At 38.7% G+C, this 27,907-nt stretch overlaps 1 protein-coding gene across 11 annotated transcripts in view; it reads left to right on the top strand.

The window, feature by feature from the left end:
- RUFY3 (RUN and FYVE domain containing 3) overlaps positions 1 to 25,149 on the top strand; it is a 76,944-nt gene extending 51,795 nt beyond the window's left edge. For 5 of the 11 annotated variants that reach the window (XM_079766325.1, XM_079766329.1, XM_079766331.1 and 2 more), the window contains 14 exons: positions 919 to 1,042; positions 2,244 to 2,305; positions 3,579 to 3,644; positions 5,170 to 5,239; positions 7,932 to 8,024; positions 9,530 to 9,613; positions 11,264 to 11,431; positions 13,132 to 13,229; positions 17,072 to 17,191; positions 18,170 to 18,269; positions 19,897 to 19,961; positions 22,295 to 22,322; positions 23,098 to 23,166; positions 24,805 to 25,149. In XM_079766325.1, the coding sequence (XP_079622451.1) occupies positions 919 to 1,042; positions 2,244 to 2,305; positions 3,579 to 3,644; positions 5,170 to 5,239; positions 7,932 to 8,024; positions 9,530 to 9,613; positions 11,264 to 11,431; positions 13,132 to 13,229; positions 17,072 to 17,191; positions 18,170 to 18,269; positions 19,897 to 19,961; positions 22,295 to 22,322; positions 23,098 to 23,166; positions 24,805 to 24,948 (1,291 nt within the window). In that variant the 3' untranslated portion in view covers positions 24,949 to 25,149. Of the gene's footprint in view, positions 1 to 918; positions 1,043 to 2,243; positions 2,306 to 3,578; positions 3,645 to 5,169; positions 5,240 to 7,931; positions 8,025 to 9,529; positions 9,614 to 11,263; positions 11,432 to 13,131; positions 13,230 to 14,616; positions 17,192 to 18,169; positions 18,270 to 19,896; positions 19,962 to 22,294; positions 22,323 to 23,097; positions 23,174 to 24,804 lie in introns of those variants that run through there. The other 6 variants (XM_079766334.1, XM_079766326.1, XM_079766327.1 and 3 more) reach the window with 4 other exon arrangements.
- Positions 25,150 to 27,907: the final 2,758 nt, after the last annotated feature.

Below are 27,907 nucleotides of genomic sequence, written 5' to 3'. Positions count from 1 at the left end.
AGGTTAAATTATATAAAATTTGTCAGTTTTGTACATCAGAAACAAATGGTTCATAACAAGTCCACATAGTTCAACTGATACCTTCTCCCACACCTCACACACATATACTCAAGAATAGGTGTTTACATACATGTATTGTGTGTCACTATGGCATATATAAAACAGGCTTTTGTTTTTATATATTTTTATTGATTTCAGAGAGGAAGCGAGGGAGAGAGAGATAGAAACATCAATGATGAGAGAGAATTGATCAGCTGCCTCCTGCACACACCCCCACTGGGGATTGAGCCCACAACCTGGGCATGTGCCCTTGACTGGAATCGAACCTGGGACCCTTCAGTCCGCAGGCCGATACTCTATCCACTGAGCCAAACCACCTAGGGCCGGGAAGGGCTTTTGACATGTTGGCATGCACCCAGGTTCAATAAGACAGGAAGCTGACATGTAATATTAAATCCAAATACAACATACATAAAAATGTTTCTCTAGATGAATCATAGATAAAATGAGAAAGAAAAAACAATAAAATTTTTGGAAGAAGACATAGGGAGACAAAAAGTTTTTGAACAGGAGACAAAACGTTCTACTTATAAAGGGGGGGGAAATGGATAAACCGGTCTACATTAAAATGAAGAATTTCTATTCACAAGTACAAATATGTGGTAAAAGCATGAATACTCATTTCAAAGAAGATACCATTCAGATCACTTTTCTTTCAGCTGGATTATTTATTATCTAGAGAGTCTTCTCATGAATCTATCTTCTAAATAAAGTATCCAAGCCATTTTTTCTCTTTTGCTATTATCATAGATGACTACATTCAACCATGAGGCAAGTGTTTCCCTCCTTGTCTCGTGATTACATCATTGGTTCTTGAGGTTTTATTACAATAGAACATTCCATGAATCTCTCTTACAGCGAATTCTATGAACCAAATGCGCTCATGATGGAAGAAGAAGGAGCCATAATTGCTGGTCTGTTGGTGGGTCTGAATGTCATTGATGCCAATTTCTGTATGAAAGGAGAAGATTTGGACTCTCAGGTATGAAAAAGTACTCAATTACCAAGTGTGTCCCTCTGAGTTCCCTTATCTCAGAATTTGGACTGATCAGATTATACCAACCAAATTAGGAGAAATTCTTTAAGTCATATATATAGGCTTTCCTTTCATTTTGATGTGAATATAAAAAAATAGTTTTTTGCCTTCCAACTTGGCTCATTTACACATTCTAAATGTCTTTTGAATTCTTATTTTGACTGTGATCCCTGTTAAAAATATTTTGCGCAGGCTAAAATATACATATACAGGCTAAAGTATATACACAGGCTAAATACTAAAAGTCAGTTTAGCATGGTAGTTAAGAGTGAAGGCTCTGAACCCAAACTGTTTATGTTGAGATTCCAGCTTCATTTTCTAGCTGAATATATTTTGTAGTTACAAAGTTTCTTGGTGCTTCAGATTCCTTATCTGTAATATGGGGATAAGAAATGCAGTCTCGATCTGTTTCATAGTGATATTGTGAGGAGTAAAGGAGTGAGTGCATGTAATGTACTTACAGGGCCTGGCACAAATTCATTGCCCAATAAGTAAACCTGCTGCTTTCACTATGACCGTCTTCACCCCTTCTGTATGAAATACTACGATGAATTTCTGTTACATTTTACACTGAGAAAATAGAACAGGAAGTATGATATTTTGATGTGGATTTTAAAAAAGAAATAAGCTGAATGGTAAAATAGTAATCTTGAAAAATGTAGACATACACCAATGAAAATGTGGAAAAATAGATACCAAAATGTCACAGTGATCATCTTCAGGTGGTTGGGACTATGGGTGCCTTGTATTACTTCCTTTTGCTTATCTGTATTTTCTAAAACTTCTAAAGGGGATGCACATTATTATTATTATTATTATTTTAAAAGTTATTTCTAAAAGTGAACATAGTGGTTCTGTAGCAGAATACTTGAAATAAACAAAAGAGAAACTTGAAACCTCAAATTCATATTAAGTATTCTGTTGACTTTCTTAGTCTTATCTGGACTTCTAGTCCTATTGACTTAATCTGAGTCTTACAGCCCTTATCAATTCTTGATTATAATAAAAGTAAAACATTAAAATGTCACTTAAAATTTTTAGTAATTGTCATGACTATATAACTGTTTTGAGTATCTAGAATGAGATGTTATGCCTTGGAGAAAAAAAAATCTAATTTTATATTAAATTCTGAAAATTCTCTCTGTAGGTTGGAGTTATAGACTTTTCAATGTATCTCAAGGATGGGAACAGCAGTAAAGGTAGTGAAGGGTATGTACAAAGAAAATTAGGTTTCTTTCTTATGTAATGTTCTTTGATAGCATTTAAAGTTTACAACAATACTACTTTTTATCAGACTTGCCGAAAGAATTTCTAGTGGTTTAGCTTTAATAGCATCTTGCCAAAACTGTAAGTTGTGTCTGCTAAACCCTAAAAGGGGTTGTAGTTAAAGTGATTTTCCTGCTGTGTAGTTCAGGGGAAAACATAATTAAAATTGTTATAAGATGAGCCCAATGCTCCATCTCTTCAGATAGTGTTTGAAAACATGGTCTTTCTTGATGAGAAGGATTACATTCTCGGTTTGCTTAAAATTTACAATATTAAATATGCATCGTGGTGTTATGTACAATGTTAATAGTAAGGGGGAGTATATGGGAACTGTGCTACTTTTACAACTCCTGTAAATCTACAATTATTTCACAATAAAAGCTTTTTAACCTTTTGCACTCGGATGTAGAATGTGACTTGACGCGGTTAGCATTAGAATAAAGGAATCGAGAAAAAAGCAAGCGAGTGCAAAGGGTTAAAAGATTCAAAAGCACACCTTATGCCCTTTATAAGTTTAGCAGTTGAAAGCATAATTATTTTGAAGTTTTCAACCTTGGACATTGAGGTAAGATTATATGGCTTGGTAAATAGTTGTAGAGATCGGTGGCCTTGATTTTGCCTTCAGTTGAAAAGTCTGGCTGTTTAATTTTGCCTGTTATAGATTAGTTGGTTCGAGAAGTAAACCTCCCTTTTTCACACTTTATTTTTTCATGTGATAATAAACCCTTGATCTTTATGAAAACCTTTTTATACCATTTATTTGAAATTCAAATGACATTAAAGGCAAATATATATCCTTTGAGAACAACTATTACACCAGAGTAAGCTTAATTCAATTCCTACAACAAATGGAAAATTGTTATAAAACTAGTGAAGCTAAAAAAAATCTGTCAGCTGGGAGAAGAAAATGTTTATTCTTTAAATACCTCTGACAGATTATAATGTTATATCTATAACCTAAGTTACTAATGTTTGTAAGCTATAACAATGGCTTTATTAATATGGAGTTTTGTGTGTCTTTTTTTATTTTTTTAACCTTCAAGTCTTGCTTGTTGATGTTGAAGGGATTATACATCAGGTCTATCTTCTGATTGAGTATCTATGCCACAATTTCCTTTCTATGTTTTATGAAAAGACTGGGGGAAGAGGAATCTTGATATTTCTAATATTATTTATTTTATTTATATTTTCTCTCTCTTTCCCCTGTTTCCTCCAGAGATGGCCAGATTACTGCAATTCTGGACCAGAAAAACTATGTAGAAGAACTCAACAGACATCTGAAGTAAAGAATGAATAAATATTATTACTTTACTGGGGGTTTTGTTACAGGGGAAGGGAAGGGTAAATTGGTGAGCAGTGAGGATAAATTGAGACAATACTCAACAAATGTATGTAGAATTCTTGCTTGCCAGCCATTTAGCTAGACACTGGAGAAATGGCATTTAATTGTTTTGGTGACCTTTAGTGAAAGGCAGTAATAAGATTAGTATGTAATTATACTTCTAGTGTTTAAATACACACATTGTTAAGACTCTTAAATATGTGACATACGGTAAGTCCTCATTTAACATCATTGATAGGTTCTGTGACATTAAGCAAAACAATCTATAACAAAACCAGTTTTACCATATGCTAATTGATATAAACAGGAGTTAAGTTCCACAGCATCTCATGAACTTATAACAAAACAACATTGAATGAAATTATGTTACTTGAGTGTGAACTGTGGAGATTTTAGTCAAACAAAGATATGGTTACAGCTGACAGTGAAATATAAGCATGACACTATTAATTTACTCTTTTCATGCCTTAGTTTCTCTCTTTAATTGGGGATACCTAACGCACAGGGTTGTGGAAAGGAGTAAATGAAATGATGCAAGTAAAATCATTTAGAAGAATGTTTGGTGTGTGGTAAGCACTTAATTCATGCAACCTATTGTTATACAGGGTTTCCAAAAAAATGTATACACACTTTGAGTAATTATTAATTCCTGTGGGTTAAATCTAAAAAGAAAGAAACATTGCTCAATCAGCTATAAAGCGTGTATACATTTTGGGGGGTACCTTATACATCAGTAAAACTTAAAGTCTACTGTATAGTGCATTTCTTCTTTTATTTCATTCAGCCAGTCCTTATTAAACACAAACTTCAGTGCCAACGATGAAGCCCCCCTTGTAAGCTATCTATAAAAAATCATGAACATTACAATCCTATCTAATAAAGAGTGATGCAAATTGACCATCACACCATCACAAACTATGGCGGCACCCGTCCCCTCAGCCCTACCGGCGTCCCCCAGTCCTTTCACAGAAAATGGGTTGCCTCAAAAGTTGGTTAAGCTTCTTAGGACAAAAAGCATTCAAAATCTTTGAAAAGGGAATTCCAATATTTATAAAAGTTTGGACTGGACAATTCAAGGTTATTTCCACAACTTTCTATGATTTTGTGATATTAACATCCTGAATTCACATAGTACCAGCTGTATTGTATGTAAGCAGATATTTAAAGGAATGGCCATTATTATTAAAACAACTCATAAAACCACAGTTTGTATGTCAAGGGCATTCTGTGTGATTTCCCTAATGGCTGGAGTTAATGCCACTAAACCGGCAGTCGGATATCCCCCAAGGGGTCCCAGATTGGAGAGGGTGCAGGCCAGGCTGAGGGACACCACCCCCACCCCCATGCACAAATTTTGTGCACCCGGCCTCTAGTGAATGATAAGTGTGATGGGTGTTTAAAAGGAAGTACAGGACATTGTTCTGTTTCTCAAAAGAAACAATTATGTTTTTTCTTCTCTTGATAGTGCTACTGTAAACAACCTTCAAGCAAAAGTGGATGCACTAGAAAAATCCAACACTAAACTGACAGAGGAAGTAAGTGTTTTGGAAATTCTTTGATTGAGTTATAAACTTAGTAATGTGCATTAGTGGCAAGTAATTTCTCTGGAGCTATGGAAATAAAGGATTTGACTTTTCAGATAATGTCTAATGTAGGACATAACTCTTTGTTGTGGCTAAGAATGGCCAGCTGGCTTATGTCAGGAGTCTCAGTTGTGCAGCTGGACTGCTGGCCTAAAACCTAGGCTGATCAAATATCTTGCTTTCTTTTGTTTTGTCTGAACTAGCCTAGAGTTAATGTTTAGCATGTAGCATGATATTCACCATTTATTCATTCAACAAACATTTTCAGTGCTAGAGCTAGACAAAGATTCGTATGTGCCAGGCATTGATTTATGTGTGCCAGATTGGCAGCTCCCACCTTCACGGGCCTGGACTTCTCCATGGGTGGTAAGTAGATAACACAAAGAGCACTGGTCAGAAGACCAGTGACCCCTGCTTACATGATGTGCCACATGTCATGTGCTGCTGCACAAGTCAGTCACTTGACTTCCAAAGGCGCAGTTCCCTCGCTAGCAGATGAGGGTGTTTACACTTCCTCTTTCAGCCTCACAGTTTCTCTAGAAATCAGATAAGAATACATATGTGAAAACTTTTAGGAAAGTCCCTAAAATAAAAAGAGAAAAATAAGTTCATGTTTCACTTCTGATTAATATATTTTTCCCTAACCTACCGAAGTCTAAGCTACATTTTTTTTCCCAGTGGCATTGCATGTTTCTTTTAAAAACCTTAAATAAAATTTTCCAGGGGGCAAAGACTTTTATCTTCTCTGTTTCTAACTATTTTGCAGTGGGGTAACTATGATTTCAATAAAATCAAGTTAAAATAGTAGCTAGGAAATGCTATTTTTTTTTTCCAGGACAAACATTTTCATTGTTACAAATTTAAAACACCTTTCTTATTCAGGATGCAGTGTGCACATGATGTTTTGTTGAGTTGTACACAGGAAACCTGTATGGTTTCTTGAACCAATGTTATCCCAACAATTTTAATTTTTTTTAAAAATAACACCTTCCTTATTACTCAGTTGTGGGCTTCATTTTTTAATTGATTTGTAAATTATATTAAAACTCTAATTTATGGATATGACCTTTAGAATTTGATCCCACAAGGCTTTCAAAATATTCTGCACAGGAATTCTGTACTGTGATTCTACTGCTATTAGGTTGAGGCACTGTGGCCTAACAACTAAACATGTGCTCTAGAGCTAGACTACTTGGGTTCATGTCCCAACTCTGGCTTTCTAATCCTGGGACAATTACTTAAGCCTCTATTCCTTGGTTTACTTATCTGTAAAATGGGAATGATAATAACAATAAGATTTTTGTGCAAATTAAGTGATTTAATACATAAGGGCCTAGACCAGTGCCTGACACATCACAGGCACTTAGTATAAACATACTTGTTAATTTTATTCCCTCAGTCACAAGATTGTCCTCCTGATCTAGATTTATTTTACTAAATATAGTAATTTATTTATTCATTGACTTATTTATTTTACCAATAAGATTTATCTTCTTGACACTTTGAATGTTTAGAGAGAGGTAAGCATTGTGTGCAGGCGTAGAAAAGAGCAGAGAAGGCTAATGAGGCCTGCCTTCTCTGATGTCCATCTATTTTGGATTAAGAGGACGAGTGTTAAAAGTAAAAAAGCAGACTTTTCGCCTACTGAGTTCTGAGCCAACATAACAAAATGAGAAGAATTAAGCAGATGAAGGTAAATAAATATGCACTCTGTTGTGCAGCTGATTTAGAAAGCCCATTTGGATCTGCAGTCATCATCTCCTAACATTTTCTATGATGTTGAGACCTTGGCAGAAGCTGTCTGAGGATGCACTTGGCTCTAGACCAGAGTTACTTCTTCATGCTCCATCAGGTCATGGAGCAGATGGAGAAATGGGCTTCCAGACTTGCCTTCAGAAAGCATGCCTGAGCCTAGCTCCCCTGTCCTTACGCATTAGAGCAGGAACCAGACAGAACCTGCCCCACTGCTTGTGCAGAGATAATAAAAAGCGGTCCAGGCCTGGCCAAGAGGAGTCTGCCCATTTCCGTGCCCAGCCTCATTTAGGCCCCTTCACTTTCTCTGTGGAGAATTCAGGTCAGTGGGTGCAGAGAAGGAAAAAGTGTTCCCACTGGACTTTTCCCTCCTGCAGAATGGGGAAAACACTGTTTCCCCTTAGCCGCACTCTGCTAATCACATTACCTTATCTTTTTAGGTGCTGAAATGAAAACTCTCTTAAGTGCTTAATGGCATCTTCAAGAACTTAGGAGCTCATTTCTTTACTCTTGTAAAAAGTCTAATGGAGGATTCATAAGATGGGTCCCAAGGCATAAGGTGACCTCTTAAATGCTTTAGAAATGGGTGTTGTAACTAAATATAAGTTATCCATGAGGACACCCTTAAGGTAAATGATATTAACTTAACATTTAGGTACTGAAATAAAGTTTACACAAAAAGCAGCAAAAGGAGATATTTTAAATTTGAATCTAAGCTACTTTCAAATATTTCTCCTAAGTTCCTTATAAGGACATTTTAATGGGGTTATAGATAGCTTTCTTTCCCTCTAAGAATAGCTAATCCTGAAAAATCATGGCCTAGCAGATCCTGAATTCTCCTATCCTGGTTACTAAAAGATAAAAGATTATTTTTTTCTAATTTTATCAACAGCTTGCAGTTGCAAATAACAGGATTATTACCTTGCAAGAAGAAATGGAACGGGTTAAAGAGGAAAGCTCCTACATACTGGAGTCCAATCGGAAGGTTAATCTTTTACTGAATTTATAAAATATTCCTGGAGAGAGTGTCATTGTGTTGGTGGGGAGCCTCTAGAGGAGTGTTTGGAAGCAACTGTGTTTACTGTGGCTTCATGCAAAACTGGGGAACAGTGAAGGTTAGGGGAGGGTGGTGCTCCTTTTACAGATGCTCCTTGGCTTCACCGCCATCTACATCTGAAACAGTCTAATTCAGTTTCTTGTTTTTATGTACTAAAGATGTGTGCTGTGTTTAAGTGTTAGATTTGCTATATTAAATGTACCATTATTTTAGACCATTTTACTATTTTTAAAGAAGTGTTTATCTGATACCACTGGGAAAGAGTGTCTTTATAAATGAACCTTCTAAATAACTTAATTTCTTAAAGCACCAAAGTTTTATATATATCTAAACAGATAGTTTGCAAGCCTTTTATATATTGTACAATTATAAGTAGAGGATGTAATGTAGAGGATGTAATGTAACAGGTTTAGCTCTTTGACGACTGAAGAGCAGAACTATCCACATTGGCAATTCTGCACTAAATTATAGTGGTGCTACTTTAGGGAGCTGTTGAGGTTGATAGAGCTTCTAGCACCTGTACCTAAATATTCCCAGATGACTGTGGGTGTAATTTTCTGTCTTTTATGATTTTGTTGGCATTTCTTCATACTGCTGGTAGTATTGCTACCTCTAGAAAGGTCTTCCTGTTCCCTTGTATCCTTCTGCTTCTAACCTACTGTGACTTAGGAACCCAGACATCCTGTTATTTAAATGGTCCCTAAAGAGTAACTAGGCTGAGTGAGGACCAAAGTTGTTCTCTAAGAGTAACTTTTGACTTTAAATGCGTGGGCTTTGTGAAAACGACTGTGACCACTCAGAAGAATTTTCTGATGACTTCCTTATTTTTAGCTGTGGTCTCTCTGGATGGTTGGAGATACCAGATGTAAGATCTCTGGAGAAGGAATATATTCCCATTTGAACATTTGGCCCAATTCATAGTTGACAGTGAATACTGTTTTGTTTTTAGAGGCTGATTTTTTTTTAAATATATTTTATTGATTTTTTACAGAGAGGAAGAGAGAGGGATAGAGAGTTAGAAACATTGATGATAGAGAAACATCGATCAGCTGCCTCTTGCACAACCCCTACTGGGGATGTGCCTGCAACCAAGGTACATGCCCTTGACCGGAATCGAACCTGGGACCTTTGAGTCCGCAGGCCGACGCTCTATCCACTGAGCCAAACCAGTTTCGGCTAGAGGCTGATTTTTAAGACTTCTACTACTTGGTTTGGTAAACTATCTAAAGACTTTAAACAAAATAGCAAGAAATCCTCAATTCAGCTTAAGAATTTATAAGTTACTAACCCTCTTCAATTTCTTTGTTGTCTTCATTCATTGTTATATCTGCTTAGGTATGATCATTTTCCCTTAATACATAGGAGTGCTGGTGTTAGCTAACTGTACAGATTCTGCATCCTTAAAGACATACTGTTTTATTTGTCATTTCAAGGCTCCTAAGCAAGACAGAACTTCAGAAGGGCAAGCACTAAGTGAAGCAAGAAAGCATTTAAAGGAGGAGACACAATTGCGACTGGTAAACTTCATTTACATTCTGATAGTTCAGAAGATGGCAGAATGTAACAGCCTGCTTATGGGGTTTAAAGCAGGTTAAAACCCAGGCCAGGAATAGCAGTAGTGTTCTGATTCATTTTTGTGCATCCTATAAACTATTTCTCACTCTTGTTAACCCATATTCCCTATAATGCTATCTCAGTCCATTTTCTGAGTATTCTCAACTGCAAATAAGATTTGGCAATCTTTATTGCTTTTATAGTTTGTATTGCAAAAACATTAGGTATAAAGTAACTACTTTATAAACTCTGTACTCCCTCCTCCCCACCTCAGTCGTCGCTCCTGTGAAGATTCTGATGTATCTTCTTGGAGGAGGCAGCTCTTCTCCTCATCACAAAGAGCCATTAATGTAGAATTGTATTCTTTTATTTTTAGCTGTTACTTCTGAATTTATTCTTGTTCTTATACATAAATACAAAGATGCGTTATCAGTGTTAGTCTTAAAATATTTTTAAATAAAAAAATACATATGAGAATGTATAATAAGGAGTAATATTCTTGAACTGCATTTTATCCAAGTATTAGTATATTAATACACCCCTGGTATTAGTATATTAATTCTTCCTGCAATTTAGATAGTATGACAAACAAAAGAATCCACCACCACCACCCCAGTAGTATCTCTAGCAATAGGGAAAAGGCTGAAAATAAGGAGTGAGCTTTATACACTAATAGTGTATAAAACAGAACTTCAGGTTTTCTGAAAAAATAATACTGTTTAGACATCCTTGAACTAATTATCATTTTCCTCCTATGTGTTTGTGAATTAGATCTCAAAATATTTTCCATAAGGAAGCTTCTTCAAATAATGTATGGGCAACTTTACTACAAGAAGCAGTCTGATCCAACTTCTGTTATGCTAACCATGTTAGATGAGTGCCTCAATTAAGTGTCATGTGATAAAAATTTTACACAAAATTTTCCACATCCTTATGTCACAATAAGATAAATGTTAAAAAAGGAAAGAAACCAAGCAAGTAGGCAAGGTCCTACCTGTGCCTTGGGATAGCCTGAATGCAGAAGAACCTCAGGTGTTTATAGCTTTGATCATCCAAATAATGTTACAGTAACAATGACTGGAACAAAAAGAGGGTCATGTTAAGTGAATATAAAAATTAAGTTAGCCATATTGACTATTCGCAGTAATTGAATGTTACCCTGGGAACCCACAGTATCTTTTTTTATTTCTTGGTCTCTTGAATATGTCAGCAACATCCAAATTGAAGAGAATTACAACTGCTTCATTTTGTGCTGACTACTATACCAGTATATAAATATACAGTATATGTTTATATATATTTATATAATAAGACATGACATCAGTTGTCTATCTTAATAATGATAAAGTACCGCAGGTATGTATGTATTTTAGATGTATTAAATAGCACTACCTTTGGCCTACTGAGCTCTTTAGATTTGTAAATTATTGAGTAAATGTTATTGTAATTATCCTAATTATTCCTGTCATTAGTGTCTCTGCATTGAATGAGAGCTTATAGCTATTTTGTCAGAATATTCAGACCTGAGAGTTTGGCGAACCTTTTCCTGTGGAATTTTTTGGTTTGTGCATAGATCTGAGAGAGAGTAAGCACTTCCTTTACCTTTGGGGCAGGATGTTGAGAAAGAACTGGAGATCCAGATCAGCATGAGGCAGGAGATGGAGTTGGCCATGAAGATGCTAGAGAAGGACGTCTGCGAGAAGCAGGACGCCCTGGTGTGTCTGCGGCAGCAGCTGGATGACCTCAGGGCTCTCAAACATGAACTTGCCTTTAAGCTGCAGGTAAGGGAAATAGGAACCGACTCACTGCTCTCTAAAATCCCAGGACTTCCCTCTGCCCCTCTTGTTTAGAATCACACTTTAAATACCAGAAGAAAGAGTCGCATCTCATTTTGAGGCTAGCTGCCCATAAACCACTTTAGGAATCTGACCATCGCCATGGCCACTTTTCAGATTGTGAGATAATTTCTGTTCTGCAGTCTAACGTACCAACTGAGCTATATATTCCATTAGCTTTTATACTGGAACTAGAAGCCCGGTGCACGAAATTCGTGCACGGCAAGGGGTTGTCCCTCAGCCCAGCCTGTACCCTCTCCAATCTGGGACTCCTGGAGGGATGTCCGACTGCCCGTTTAGGCCCGATCCTGGTGGGATCGGGCCTAAACGGGCAGTCGGACATCCCTCTCACAATCCAGGATTGCTGGCTCCCAACTGCTTGCCTGCCTGCCTTCCTGATTGCCCCTAACCGCTTCTGCCTGCCAGCCTGATCACCCCCTAACCACTCTGCTGCCAGCCTGGTTGATGCTTAACTGCTCCCCTGCCAGCCTGTTTGCCCCCAACTTCCCTCCTCTGCCAGCCTGGTCACCCCTAACTGCCCTCTCCTGCAGGGTTGATCACCTCCAACTGTCCTCCCTTGCAGGCCTGGTCCCTCACAACTGCCCTCCCTTGCAGGCTTGGTCCCTCTCAACTGCCCTCCTTTGCAGGCCGGGTGCCTCCCAACTGCCCTCTCCTGCTGGCCATCTTGTGGTAGCCATCTTGTGTCCACATGGGGGCAGGATCTTTGACCACATGGGGGCAGCTATCTTGTGTGTTGCAGTGATGATCAATCTGTATATTACTCTTTTATTAGATAGGATAGAGGCCTGGTGCACGGGTGGGGGCCAGCTGGTTTGCCCTGAAGGGTGTCACAGATAAGGGTGGGGGTTCCCTCGGGGTGTGGGGCGGCCTGAGCGAGGGGCCTGTGGTGGTTTGCAGGCCGGCCACGCCCCCTGGCAACCCAAGCAGAGGCCCTGGTATCTGGAATTTATTTTCCTTCTACAATTGAAACTTTGTAGCCTGGGGCGGCAGCCATTTCTGGGGCGGCAGCCATTTCTGTGGCAGTTAATTCACCTTCTACAATTGAAACTTTGTAGCCTTAAGCGGGTGAGCCCGGCCAGGGTGTACGGAAAGCTTTGCTTCCCCTGTTGCCGCCGGCAACCCTGGCCTACTCTCTCAAGCTCCATTCTGCCACCATTTGTTTGAATTTGTTTACCTTCTATAATTGAAACTTTGTAGCTTGAGTGGAGGCTTAGGCCTGCAATGGCTATGGAAAGCTTGGCTTGCTCTGTTACCTGGGAAACCTTGCTCTCTGTGGCTGTAGCCATCTTGGATTGGGGTTAATTTGCATACTCGCCCTGATTGGCTGGTGGGCGTGGCTTATGTAGCAGAGTGATGGTTGATTTGCATATTACCATTTTATTAGAGAGGATATGCTAAATTGATGAACCTTCTGGTGTTGATTTTTGTGACAAAGATGCATATAACACTATTAATTTTAAACATTGCTTTTTGTTTCTTCTACACTTGGGAATTAACTGGTTCCCAAGTATATGAGCATTTCTATTTCTCTATTTCCCACATACCATTAGGTTCAAAAGGCATGTGAGATTTATTTCAGGATTTTATGTTGTATATACATCACTCATAATTCTTTTCCATAACAGAGTTCAGACTTAGGAGTAAAACAGAAAAGTGAACTAAACAGTCGCTTGGAAGAGAAGACCAATCAGATGGCTGCTACCATTAAACAACTTGAACAAAGGTAAAGTTTCTTTAGAAACACTTTGGGCCTAGTGCTGGAAGTGCAGAGAACGTACTATGCATTTGGCAAACAGAAAATATGTTAAATTCTCCCAGCTTAACATCAGCATGCTGGCAGAGAGAAAGCTGATAAAATTTTGTGTTTTCTAAGATGTTGCTGAAAACGTTTATAAGAAACATTAGTCTTTTATGACTATTTTGAACAGCAGAACTCTAACCCTCCCACTTAATCCCATTTCAATGCCATGTGTTAGGGGAGGGATAATTAACAAGGATGAAAGGGCTTTCAAATATGTTTGTGATTCTGCTATTTTATTGTTCACCACTAAAGTCATTAACTACTTTGGTGCCAGGTGATATAGGGGTACTGAGGGCCCTTCTAGTAAATTTAACCCCTTTCTCTCCTCCCTCCTGAACAGTCCTATAGCTTCCATTGTCACCTCACGCCCTTAAATCTGTCTCCAGCTCTGCGCTTCAGTCTTGCATTCTCATTCTCTGACCAGCTATTTCCCACCAGTACCCACCATTCATAAAGTACATCCTCTCCCTATGCTACTCTTTCGTTTTGCTTTTGGTTTGAAAACACCGTTTTCTTCCCGGTACCAAGAGAAGTGGCTGAGACTTCAAGCTCAAATGAGCCATGACAGCCACGGTCATTCATTGTTGCCAGCCTGTGTTGTCACCTTTACCCCCACTGATCACCCTTGCACTTGAGCAAAACTAAACTACCGACTGGTCCCTGGACATGCCCTTGGAACTCTCATGGCCTTATTTCCATACCTCCCCATAATGCTTGTAACACTTCTCATTGTCTTACCTCATACCCTTGATATATGTATCGTATCTTCTAGTAAGAGTGTGAACTCCTTAAGGTTAGTTAACTAGTTGTTTAAGTTCCCTCATTGGATCTGTCACAGTGCCTTGCATTTACAAGGCATTCATTTAGTAGATACATGAATGAATGGATGAATGGATGATGTCTTTTATTCAGATGATTCTTGACCAGTAGGGTCCTGAATGGCACTGAATATTAATATTAACTAAAAATTTATTTGTAAATTAATAAAAAAGCTTGAAACCTCTGGTTTGGCTGATTTTAAATAAAAAGATATCTGTCTATCCAGGAAGTTATCTAAATGCTTGCTCATAAGCAATTATGTGTTTATGATTCAACAAATCAATTTTAGTGTTCATAAATTATGTGTTTGAAATGTATAAAATTAGTTTTCAGTGGTTTTTAGACTTGGCATTTAAAGCAGACAAAATTAAAATAATGACATCTCTTCAAGTATTATGCTGACTTATTCTCTTGCTATTTTTCTCTTTCCTGTTTATTCATTTTCTCGTTCCCCTTTCACTCCATTTTTATTTTTATTTTATTAATTTAGTGAAAAGGATTTGGTGAAACAGGCAAAGGCCTTAAATAGTGCAGCAAATAAATTGATCCCCAAACCTCATTAGGCATTTTGCAGCTTGTCACCTTGCAAGTCTGATATCACAACAGAATTGTAAAAGGAAGAAATCTGAAAGCTATTACATTTAGGCTCTGATTCATATAAAACATCACCAAAAATTGAATTTATTGGACTTTTAAAAAGAAATAATTTGATATATAGGCTGTGTTTTTTCTTCTTTATTTTCTCCCCAGAGTTAGAAAATTTAGTATAAGTTCTCAATTAATTGCCAAATAAACTTTGAGAAATTACTTCTGAGTTGACCAATAAATAAATATTCCATTTAAAAAAGAAGCCTAGGGAATTGAAGCTTTGTATACATATCATTGATGTTTTACAACCCAGTCCCTGACAATATCAGATTCTAGAGGCGTTGTCTGTATCAACAAGCCTGGTCTACCACTGCGATGTAATGAACTACAGGTGACTACCTATGGGCTTAGACTCTTCTAAAGTAGTTCTGGGTCTCTTAGGCCCTGACCCCTTTTCACTTTTGTTATGTAGATTTAATCCCCAAGCCAGGATAAGTCTTAGTATTTCACTGCAATTCTATTCTCTGTAAACAAGATTGCTTGCAACTTTTTTGCCTTAGTGACTTCGGGGGTGGGAAAACAGCATCCTTACGTTTCTATAAAGTACATAGAGATAAAATTAGCGATTAGGTAACTTATAACATAATAATGTGGAAGCTTGGGAAAACCCTCCTAATATTTGTCATCTTCTACCTCTGCCATTTTCTTGCAATTCCACTTCCTCTTTAGGTAGTTCAGAGATAACAATTTTAATAAAAACACTCCTCTCCTATGAAAAAATACACTACACATATTTTAAATCCTGCTTTTCCTTTTGGAGTAAAGACAACCAGGTATTGACACAAGTGATGGTTTCCTGCCTGTCATTCCATGCTAGAAACATTTTCCTAAGAGTTTCTGTTATTTTTTGTTTAGATGAGGATTTGCCAAAGTTTCTAGGAAGCTAACAATCTAATTATTAGGAAATCATTCCTGAGTAGGAAATAGATAAATAATAAAAACAATCTTTATTATTTAGTCTAAAAATAAAGATTCCCAATAGGTGTCCACAAACAACCATAAGCAGGGCTTATTTCTCTAAGTGACCACAGATTTAACCCTTTCTAGATTCCACATTGTAAATAATCCAATAAATAATGTGATTTTTTTTTAAATGGCTTTTGAATTTTGGGGGACAGGCCTTTATCCCTTCAAAAAGTCATGGCAAATGTTTTTTTCTCTATTTTCATCCTGTTATTATTTGCAGCATTTCAGCTGCTTAGGTTGGGACAAAAATAATCCCTTTGCTTCCTGCTCCTGAAATTCATACCTTCCTGGAAAAAAAAGCAGAATTAAAAGAGTAAGCTAGGTTTCATGTATGCTTTTACAGGTCCTTGTAGACTTGAACCAAAGTCAAATCAAAGAGCACGTGAGCAACCTCATAGAAGATCCTGTGCTCTTCAACTCCTTTTATTTCTTATAATTTTACACCTATTTTTATCTTCATCAAACTTTTGTGGTAAATTGCCTTTTCTATGAGCATTTAGGAGTGCCCAAACACCAAAATAAAACATTTTTAGAGACTACACATAGCATGCTTCCAAATTCTATTTTATAGAGCCCTGGATATTTCACCTCTTAGAACATGCTTCTTTATAGGTGCAGAGTTACAGAATATATGGAAGAACACATTCATCAGAATCTCCCAGAGAATCTGGTCAGGAATTCTGAGCAGGCCCAGGGCTGAATTGCTTATCCAATTGCACACCACTTGGCAGGAATAGAAAAGGGAAGAGATGGCCAAATTCTAACAAAGGCTTCTCCTTATAAAATATCCTCAAAGCCTGGGGAAGGGTTGATAAATAATGTCCAATGATTTAATACAATTTGTGGATTAGGGGAAGGAACAGGAAAATGTTCCAGTTCCATATATAAGAAGGTAGTTTCCCATTTGCAAGTTCCAGTTATGTGTATGAAACAGAAATATAAAGTACCAAACCAATTAGGAAATTAAAAAAAAGTGGATTTAACTTTAATTACTGTGTGCTTGAGGTTGGCTTTGGATATGGATTTTCTAAAAAGTGGTGTTTTGTTGTTCATCATCTAATGGCTGTAAACTGTAGTACTAGAATAAAAAAAAAATGGAAAATCACTTTTCTCCTGCCTGGTTCACCTTCATCTTGCTTTTCTTTAGAATTTGTTTCTTCTCCATCTTTTTCCCCCATAATTTCTTCCCCTGTGTCCTACAGAATTTTTTGTCTTCTCTCTGTCTCTCCATGCCTTCTTCCTTGGGTTGTTTTATGTTGTGCTGTGAACTTGGTCTTCCTCCCCACCGTGGCTTTTGTTTTTTATCACAAGTTCATGTGGCTCACATCCAGATTGCGCCAGGCCGAGCGAGGCCGCCAGTCTGCTGAACTGGACAACAGGCTCTTCAAGCAGGACTTCGGAGACAAGATCAACAGCCTGCAGCTGGAAGTGGAGGAGCTCACCAGGCAGCGGTGAAGAGAGGGCGCTGCAACCGACAGGGTGGTTGTGGGTAATTCTAAGGCTGGACTGCGAGAGAAGGGGGTCTCGTGACCCAGCCATCTCCATTCTGTCTCTGCAGTGCCCTTTCTCTGACATTAGAACTCAGAAAGCTTCACATACCTCAGCATTCCCACAATCTTGTCGATATCCTTTGAGTTCAAAGAATTAGGAAGTTACAACCCAAGGTCCCAGATATACAGGAAAGAGTAAGAGAATTAATAGCCAACATAACACTAATAATAATAGCATTTTCTGAATTCTTACTGTGTGCCAAATACTTCACTGAGCACTTCACATGCATTCTCTCTCAACATCTCCCCATCAAACCTATTAGTAGGTGATCTTATTACCCCCGCTTTCAGATGAAATTAAAGCTAAGAGGCGTTAAATTTGTCCAGATACACACAATTAAGCTAATAAGTGCAACATTCTAATTAAAAAGCCTGTCTCTCACTGACTCCAAGCCCTCAACTCACTTTTTCATATTATCTCTCAGAGGCTCATTTCTGTGCTAAAATCACTGACTTCAAATAGAACTTGAGTGTTGGATAGAAATGCACATAGCTGCTAAGGACACGTGGTTGAAGGTGTAGCTGGGATTGACTCCGATAACTGTAGGAAGAGACAGTTCGTTCATATGAAATGGGACTTCAATGTCAGTGCTTTCATACTGAATCTGCTGAAAATTTATAAATACTGTCTTTCAGTTATAGTAAATCCTATCATTCAGTTGACCACAACTCTTCGTTAAGAGTTCATATATTGATATTCAGAGTGGGGAACCTCAGGCACTGGGAGATCCTAAACCTAGTTGTCCATATATAGGGTAACTTTTTATTAATCAAGTATTAAAATTTTATTATTAAGCTTTAAGAAAAGGGTTTGGGATTATTTTTAGAATGAGTTCAGAACTCCAAATGTTCATCCTTTTCCTCTCCCACCTATCCCAGGAACCAGCTTGAGTTAGAACTAAAACAGGAAAGAGAAAGAAGGTTAAAGAACAGCAGGAGCATCCCAGGAAAGAGTTCCCAGAAGCCAGAACCCAAAATGGTAATAATTGTTTCTTCCTTTCTCATTTACTTAATACTTAGAGATGACCTTGATGGGCTGGACAGTTCCCTCTCATGGAACACGTGCTAATTACTGTGGCCTTGAGCATGTAGCTAGCAGGCTAGAGCTGAGTGAACACGTGAGAGCTTGATTCTGGATCTATCTCTGAGGCGCTCTCACTTGATTTCATTTGGTAAAGGGGATGAGTAACCATACTTTCCTGTGGCCCTGTCAACCTTTTTAATCTGTCAAGTAAGATTCTTTTGGTATCTTAACAAAAATAAGTGTTTCTTGGACTTCTGCTAGCTAATATTTTTAATAGAATTCCTTTAACAGAATTGTCTTAAATGTGGATTTGCTTCTGTAGACATTTTCAAAATCATGAGGATTTTAGTTTCAGCATACTCAAGATACTCACTTCTTTAGGGAAAATTAGAAAAAGATGGAACTAGGCTTGGGGAAGGGACAGTAATGTAAAGTGGTTTAAAGAGCAGAAGTAGAAGTTTCTACAGAACAGTCTCAGGAGAGAGACCTCCAGCTCCTGTAGTGGGGAGGGAGCCACAGTTGGGTAAGATCATCTCTGGGACCTGGAAAACAAGATCCAGCCTCGTCAAAAAATAAAATTAGAAAAACATGAAATACTTTTTCTGTTGAAGACAGAGGGAACAAATTACCTTCTTTGTACATTTATATATAACAAAGCAGGACAAATTTATAAGCTTATTTAAAATTTCTAGAGAGTGTGCTGCTAATTTGCTGGAGAGTAGAAAAGAGTGATAAATGGAAATTTATTACACAGTACTCATTACAACTAATTTACAGTGTGCAAAGTACCACTGTGTAGCCTGCTGTCTGTATTATTTTAGTTTAGCAAACATCAACTGTACTTATAAGGGCTTACAGAGATTTACCAAAACCTTGGACTATCTTATCTGGTTTTGCAGGGATGCCTTGGGTTTCTCAATCATGAATTGCCCTGCAGTAGGCTTCCCCACAGGGTAAACTGCATTGACCTCCCTTCCTTGATACTTGAGTGGTCTCAGAACATGCAATTGTACTTTTGGAGACTGATGGGCCTCAGTTCAAGGCAGGCAGCAAAGAGTGTGTGCCACAGGAAGAATTTGTCTCTAAAACTGCAGGTAGTAATTGGTCCTTCAAAGAAGAAAACTCCTTGACCTGTGCAGGCTGTAGAAATCATCATGGCATTGGGCCAGAGGGTCACGCAGTCTGCTGGGTACAGCCATGCGTGGTGTGACCAGTTTTCCAGAGCTCAGCCACCAGGGGGAATATATGTGTGTATCTACTTCTTTTCTTTTTCTTCTAAGAATAGCTGATACCTTGAGCCCACTATGCAAGTAAATAGTATACTAATACATTCTGAATTTTCATTTGAATCTCAAGAATTAAAGAAAATATCTACTCTGAAAATCATCTGTTGCAAATTCTGTCATAATAATCTGTTAAGAAACCACTTGGAGTAAAGAATGAGAAAAAACATCTTGAAAGTTTAATTCCTTCCCTTTAAAAAGCTGCTTAGCTTTATACCCAAGCTAAGAAAAAATGACTGCAATATCATCATTGTTTAGCATTCTGAATTGTAATAAATTAAGCTATTTTCTTTTGGCAGGATGGGAAGCACAAAATTCAAGAGGAAAATGTTAAACTAAAACAGCCCCTGGAAGAAACCCACAGGTGTTTGTTAATAAAGTATTAACTAAGATATGAAGTGATTTTGGGGTGGTGGGAAAGAGGGAGCTTTGGATATACATTGGCAATGATAAGTCCGGACACTGACTTCTAATATGAATATTATAGAAAGACATTTTGAAGGGGAAGTGAGTAAATAATAAACCAAATAAGTATTGTAACACAGTAAACCAAACCCATTTAGTCCATTTCAGAAACAAGAAGGGTGATCAAGCTGTCCTCTGACTCTTCCCTAAAGTTAATTCCCAAATTCTGATTATCACTTAGAAGATTATCTCTAATCTCTGCTGGATTGGTATCCCAAGAAAATGAAGCACACGTCATGGCATTTCTTAGGTTCTTACATGTACTTGAGTATGACTCACTTCTACCTGTGTGCTAAGAGAAAGGCAGCTTATGTTTCAAAGAAATCTGGTAATTGCTCTTATGTCTGTTCTCTTAAGGGTCTCAAACAGTTTAACTTTATTCCTTTTTCTTAATTCTTCATCTGATTTGCTCACTACAATGACGAGCATAATGTCATTTAAAGGACATTGACTTTTAACAATAATTCTAGCAGGTAGAAATACAACAAAATATTACATAATCCCACTGCATTAAAAAATGAAGGAAGTCCAACTATTTGACATCCTGGGAAAGGCAAAACCAGGAGTTAGGGGGTGTAGGTGGATGGATGAATAGGCGGAGCACAGAGGATTTTTTAGAACTGTGAAAATACTCAGTATGATACTGTGGTGATTATACCTGTCATTATACATTTGTCCAGACCCATACGATGTAGAAAACCAAGAGTGAACCCTAAGGTCAGCTAAGGACTTTGAGTAATTATGATGTGTCAGTGTAGGTTAATTGATTATAACACCATGTACCACTCTGGTACAGAGTGTTGATATTGGGGAGAGTGGATGGAATATGTGAGAAATCTCTGGACTTGCTGCTCAGTTCTGCAGTGAACCTAAAACTGCTCTAAAAGTTAAGGTCTATTGTAACAACAACAAAAGGTTAGTAACAAGGAAATATACCTGGGAAGGGTTCTGAGAGAACTGTACAGTGTGTATTTTTGGTATCTGCCCGTCCAGGCTTTGATGCCTTAAGAATGAGGTTGTGTGTCATCTGGAGCAAAAGCAGCTGCTTGAGACGATAAATCGCCCAGAGCAACAGCAGGCTGATTATGCAGGTACTCAGCCTAAGTAGCCCTTCCTCACCGCCAAGGCCGGAGTGATTCCAAAGCCTTTGCCTTTAATCCCAAAGAGCCTGGTCTGACCCAGGACCTACCTGAGACACATCAGCCCAGTAACACATCAGATCGGCCTGCGCGATGGAAGGGAATAGACCATGAAATTAACCAGGACTAGAAAATGCCTTTCAGGGGCAGCTCCTTCCAGACTAAAGTCAGTTGGTTACAGTCAGGAGGGTCTTACACCCCAGGTTCTGATTTAGGCCGTGGGAATGTAAGACAGTACTCCTTCATGTCCGTAATGTATTTCATATTCACTATTGCCTTACAAATGTAATTCTCCTTGCAAAAGTTTAATCTATTCCTATCTTACAGATGAGAAAGTTTAAGGAGCATAAACAGGCTGGGTGGCACACCCAAGTTGCCTCTATTTACCTTGTCTTCTCTTTTTAAGTACCTCAGAAAGGCACTACATAATAGCTGCTTCCAGGGCTGTTCTAAAACATACCCAGGCTTCCTAGGGTTGTGGTCCAAGGAACAGCTGAAAACCCGGTCACACTGAGGGTCACACTACCACTCAACCGAATGGAAGTGGAACCACTGTGGTTCTGTGGTACATTTTCTCTAGAGCCAAAGTGGACCTGGCTTTCCTCTTAAGTTCTATTTGAAGTTGGGAAAATCAGCATTAGCTCAGCTTCGTCTCATGTGACAATCTCCTTCATATCCCTGTCCCTGATTAATAAACTTCACATGTTAACATTATTAGGGAGAGGGGACTAATATATAACAGTGAATAGGTTTCTGTAATATTAGATAGAAAAAAGCTATTAAAACATGGTGTTGGCCATTTGGAGTTTTACAGGTTTGGAAAAATAAACGTTGCTTGCTGGGTAGTAAAAAGGAAACATAAACTATAACTCCAAATCTATTTTTAAACAGGAACCACAATGTAGACCAAGGATCAGATTCTAGTAATAAAAGTAACAACCAAAATTTCCTCTCCTTGAAGGTCAAGATTAGTGATTATATTGGTTCCAACAACATAAGAGAACCATGGTGTTGCTTTTTGTGTGCGTTTGAAATGATACAAGGGAAAATATAATAAGTTGCTGTATTTACTGTTTCTAATTTTCCATTCTAGGCTGCAGTCTCCCCCGGTGGATGAACAGGTAACTGAGTCTCCTGTTCTGAGAAACATCTTGTACAAACTGTGTGGTTGGCTGTGCCATGCCTGGCTGTAAACAAAGCAGCATGGAGGTAGATGAATGCGTACAGGCCTCTGTGTCCTGGCCTTTTAACAGTGTCCCAAACAGACATGCATTGGCCTGAAACTCACAGGGAGCAGCACAGCTTTGAGCAATCTCCTAAGTAAACACTAGTTCTCACTTCTTATTTGAAATTCTGTCACCTAAGAAATTGGTCCTAAGAGAGCTCACAGTACCTCCATTTCCCTTAGATTTCCCTATATAAAATGGAGAGAAAAAATATTTCTCAATCACTTAGAAATAAACAATGTAAGTAATTGTAAAATACTGTGCAAATAAATAGTATTTGCCAACCCAAAGAGAAAGATGATAAACGCTTCTGTGTCCGAGTCACCCTGTTATTTATTAGGATATAAAGCGAAGCTCACTGCTTTGCATTCTCTCATAGAGTAACTCAAGAAGGATGGGGCTTCCCCCCACACACACATTTTTTACATTATACTTACATACTTTTCTTTTTATAAATAAAATCACGTTACTTTATTATAAAAATTAAAGGAGCTCCAAGGCTAAAGATAGTATTATCAGAGTTGTGTTAAGGTGGTAGGACTCTATGTAATTTGCTAGTTTCCAGATAGTCTGTGCTGTGCTTATATTAATTTTGTAACTAACATGCATATTCTGAAAGTATTACTATTTCTGGGTTAAGGGAAACTAACTGGCTCACTGTGTGGTTTAGGATCAGCCGCTGCTCTCTGAAGAGTCACAGGTGTGTCAGCTATGCCAGGAAGGTGGCAGCCTAACGAAGGTAACTGGTGAGAAATGAGCAGGTTCTCACAGGGAGACCCTTACACCACAGCCCCTCCCAATAGCAGGGCCTTCGCTGTGGAGAGTGCAGGGTGGGGGAAGGCAAAAGGAACATGCATTTATTGTGTACCTTTTTTTTTTTTTTTCAGTCATGTTGGTAAATCCCCATTAAAACAAATATAAGCAACTAAAATAATTTAACACAAATAAACATAAACTTATAAATATTCCTTGAGTGCCTGCTATGTGGAATATACTGTTCCATGTGCTGGAGAAAACGATAGGGTAGACCAAGTCCCTGTTCTTGTGAAGCTAATGTCCTTTGTGCCATCGTTTTAATAAATGAAGAACCTCAGGCCCAGAGATGTTAAATACATTTCCCAAAGTTACTCAGCTCATAAGTGGCAGAGCCCAGACGCAACCTGACTTTGACTCCAAAGTCTGCACTCCTCCCGGTAGTCCATCCTGCTTAGAACAGATAAGATAGGTTTTGGGTAGGAGGTTCCTTGAATTATTTGGGGAAATAGTCTCTGAGAAGGAAACGAGCTCTCTCTAAACCACTTGCTTTCCCCTAAGATCTTCAAGGATCTCTACCTGAGCACCTTCCCCGTTTGTTATGCTACTGGAGTCGTCAGAGGGAGAGAAATTCAGAAAGCGTGTCTTTGACTGCCGTAGCTGTGCCTTGCTCACAATAGGACCTTCAGCCTCTAATACCGTGCCCTGTTCATAGTAGAGTCACAAGAAATGTCATGGACAAGGAGTGTGAGAAACAAGTGCTTGAAAGAGATAAGAAAACATGCCCAACTTCTGGATTACAACCTGCCTGCCACCATTTGTCATTATGCTGAATTTTAACCAATTACAGAAATATAGAAGAAACTGCTCTTCTAATTCTGGCTTCTCTCTTATAGCCATGCAAAATAACTCAGTGTGCCAGGCAAATTCCTCCCCGCTTTCAAATAGAAGTGACCCCCTACCTCCACTGCACCCTCGGGGAGATGAGTTGGTAGAGAGAGAATAGCATTATTTGTAGGGGAAATTATTTGTCACTGTCTCTGTATGGGGACTTTGGGGGCTGTGTGCACCATCCTACCAGAGCCTGTGGTGACCCACCTGCTGTCCTGCCACTCGGCCTCTGAAGATGCAAGTGCTTAATAAAGAGACTAATGTCCCTATAAACAGGATGCGGGAAGTTGCACTGATATCCCAAAGGATTTGCTTGTAGAGCATCACAGGAAAGCATTGAGCACATCTGTGTATTAGGAATTATACTTTCAGTTCATGCCCAGCACATGCTTTAATCTTGGGCTGCTACCCAATCCATCGCGAAATCACTGCCTGCCTTACTTGGAGAATGCGTAGGTGTTTGCAAACTAATTTTAGAATTAGCCTACCTAACAGTGAATATAGTGAATGAAAGTATGTATCCTAAAGAATGTGTGTATTATCTGTCCTTTGTAATCCTCTTCATTTAAAATCTAAGAACTAGATTGTAAGCTTCTCTGTAGGCAGAGATCATGCATAGCAAACGTTCAGGCAGTGCTTGATTAGACGCTAAGTGTTGATGGTATTTGGCCTTTTATATCCCATGCATCCTTGTCCCTTCTCATCCCCACCTAACCCGCTCTTCTCCTTATAGAATGTATGTGAGAACTGCAGAGGAACCTTCTGTGATGCCTGTTCAACAAACGAACTGCCTCTTCCTTCAAGTATTAAGCCTGAGCGAGTTTGCAATCCCTGTCATGAGCAGCTGATGAAACAGTACTCCACCAGCCCAGCATAAGGCTGGAGGCCAAGACCTGGACCCACCTGCCTCTACCTGTGTTAGACGTCAGGATTCCCAGAGTCCAGGCCTTACAATCATCTTGAGTTGATAGAAATGGTTTAAATAAACCAGGTCCAGGAAGAAAAGACAGTGGTTGGGGCGCTGGAACTTTTGCTCGTTTTCCCTAATGACTGTATAAATAAAAGTTACTCAGTTGAACTTCTCTCTTCTAAATCTAGACAACCCCACTTTGAAGGGTTTGTTTTACGGCATGTCTTTGAAAGAGCTATTCATTTGAGTGAATAGTGTTAACACTGGTAGATCTAATAGGAGAGGGTCCTTAGCGGATAAGAATATAAAGAAAAATGATCATCTTCCTCTATTACATTTGCATATTTGAGGAGGAAAGATAAATGTTATCTAGGATCAAAATGACAGATGTTCTATATTTTCCCAAGTGCTGCTAAACATGAACATTATTTCCTCTTCAACCCCACTACCTACCTCTTTAAAGTATCTCTACCAAACTGTGAACACAAGCTCAGGGAAAATAAAGAGTAATATAAGTTCTAAATGTACTTAAAGCAATATTGTAATATATTATAGTTTCAGGACAAGAATTTTCTGGTCCTGGCCTGTAGGTATGTTCATTATCAGAACAAGGTGGAGGAACAGTTGCTGTTTTTCCACATAATGACTTCAGAAGCAAATACCTGCCCTTTTCAGTCTCCAGCTACAAACAAGCCACCTGTCTTCCCCAGTCTCCCCTCTCCAAGTCGTAAAGCAAATTGTTAGTTTTTAAGATGGGGTTTAACTTTTGCAAATAAGAAGTATTGAAAGCAAGGCTAACTCAGGTGTTAAGTAAAGCAATTTAATTATGTCCATGGCAGAGAACAATGAGCTCAGAATATTAAATTCTTTCTTGACCAAGGGATCCTTTATTCTGAGCCAAGAATTAGAACTGGTAGACAGGTTTCTTGGAAAGTATGATAAACATCTTTCAGTAACAAGCTTTGCGGGGGGGGGGGGGGGGGGGAGGTACGTTTAGCAAGGGAAGGAAAGAAATGGTATGTGCTATACTCATTATGTTACATGTGCCTAGATTGTAACTGGGTTAGAATTCTCAGTGGAAACGTTGTATTTGATAAATTCTGTCTCCTAAAAAAGGGTTACAGCCTAAGAAAGAGTTGTTATTTCAGAAGTCTGGTGTGTTATTTGAAGCTGAATTTTAAGAGTACTAAGGAAAAATAAAATCTAATAAATCTAGCCTAGCTTGTCTTTTTTCACCTTTAAAAATTTGTTTTTTTGTGATTCTTCTTTCTCCTTATTTTTGGCTACCTACATACACCAGCAGTGTTCTAGGTGCCACAGATAATTTGGGGAATTATCCTAAATTAGCAAGTTATTTTATCATTAGTGTCAATTAAATTGGAAACAGGCAGCTCTGTACATAGACTGTAAGAGGTAATAAGTAATTAGACATGAGGTTTTTTTAAAAAAAGCTCCAAAGATCTATTAGTGCAGCAGCCCACAAGAGCAAGGAGACCAAAAACCTTGACTTAATGTTAAGCCTATCATCCTTAAAATTTGTGCTTTCCACCATTTCCAACAGCATCAATAAAAATTAACCAAAGAGGCAAACAACTTTTACACTGAAAACTATAAAACATTGCCAAAAGAAATTAATGATACCAATAAATGGAAAGACACCCCCCCCCCATGTTCATGTATTAGAAAACTTGATATCCTTTAAGATGTCAATAGTACCCAAAGCCATGTAGAGTCTGTAATGTAATCTCTACCAAAAATCCAAATATAGTAGCAATGGTGGAAATAAAAGCATCCATGCTAAAATTCATACAGAATCTTAAGGGGTATCCAATAGCCAAAATGATCTTGAAAAAGAACAAAGTTGGAAGTCTCACATTTCCTGATTTGAAAACATTACAAAGCTACAGTGATCAAAACAGTGGTACTGTGATAAAGACAGAGACCAAAGGAATAGAACAGAGAGCCTAGAAATAAATTCATTTTATGAAAGGACTCTAGGTATGGCCTAGTGATTTCCAGGTAGCTCTCAGGGCTACTATCACGGCCTCATTTCAGCTTTGCTCAACAGAAAATGCCACCCCTTTTTTAAGAACTATACTTCAAAAATAAGTGGCCGTCCTTTTCTAGTAAAACATCTTTTAAGTAACTTAATATATTCTCCCCCACCCCCAAATGTTATCCCAGGTCCCATCTTAACGGTTCTTAAGACATTTGCTTGGGGATTGTCAATTATTGAAGTCTTCCATTTTATTCTCAACACTAGCGGCCCAGTGCACAGATTTATGCACATTGAAAGGAAATTAATTAATTAGAAGGTGGCTGGCAGGGCGGGACTGAGCGAGATGGGTCCAGCCAGCCTCCCACATGGGGTGGCGCCGGGGCTCGAAGGGTGTCTGTGGAATGAGCGGGGTCCCTCCAGCAGGCGGGGTCCCTCCAGCAGGTGGGGTCCCTTGTCCTGGCCTGTGGGGAATCGGGCCAAAACTGACAGTCCGACATCCCCCGAGAGGTCCCACAGTGCGCAAGAGGACACTCTGCAAAGTTGCTGTCGCTCGGCTGCTCCTGCGTTGAGCATCTGCCCCCTGGTGGTCATTGCATGTCATAACTACCAGCCAGCCAGTCAACCAATTGCTTAGGCTTTTATATATATAGATTCCTCAGGACAGTTGATTTTGTAAGCATGTCAGTCAATCTACCAAGTCAGAAGTCAAGTACCTGGCAAGCACAATTGCTATGCCTAGAATGACAAACTTTACTCAAAGACAGCCTATTGCCCTGGCTGCTGTGGCTCAGTTGGTTGGACATCTTCCCATGCACCAAAAGATTGCTGGTTCAATTCCAGTCAGGCACACATGGGTTGGGGCACATGCCCAGGTTTCAAGCTCGATCCCCAGTTGGGGAGGTAGCTGATCTGTTTCCTGCTGTCACA

This window comes from Cnephaeus nilssonii (genome assembly GCF_951640355.1).
Source record: "Cnephaeus nilssonii genome assembly, chromosome: 1".
Taxonomy (NCBI): Eukaryota; Metazoa; Chordata; class Mammalia; order Chiroptera; family Vespertilionidae; genus Cnephaeus; species Cnephaeus nilssonii.
The sequence above is the reverse complement of the archived record's forward strand: the minus strand, read 5'-3'. Positions and strand labels throughout refer to the sequence as shown.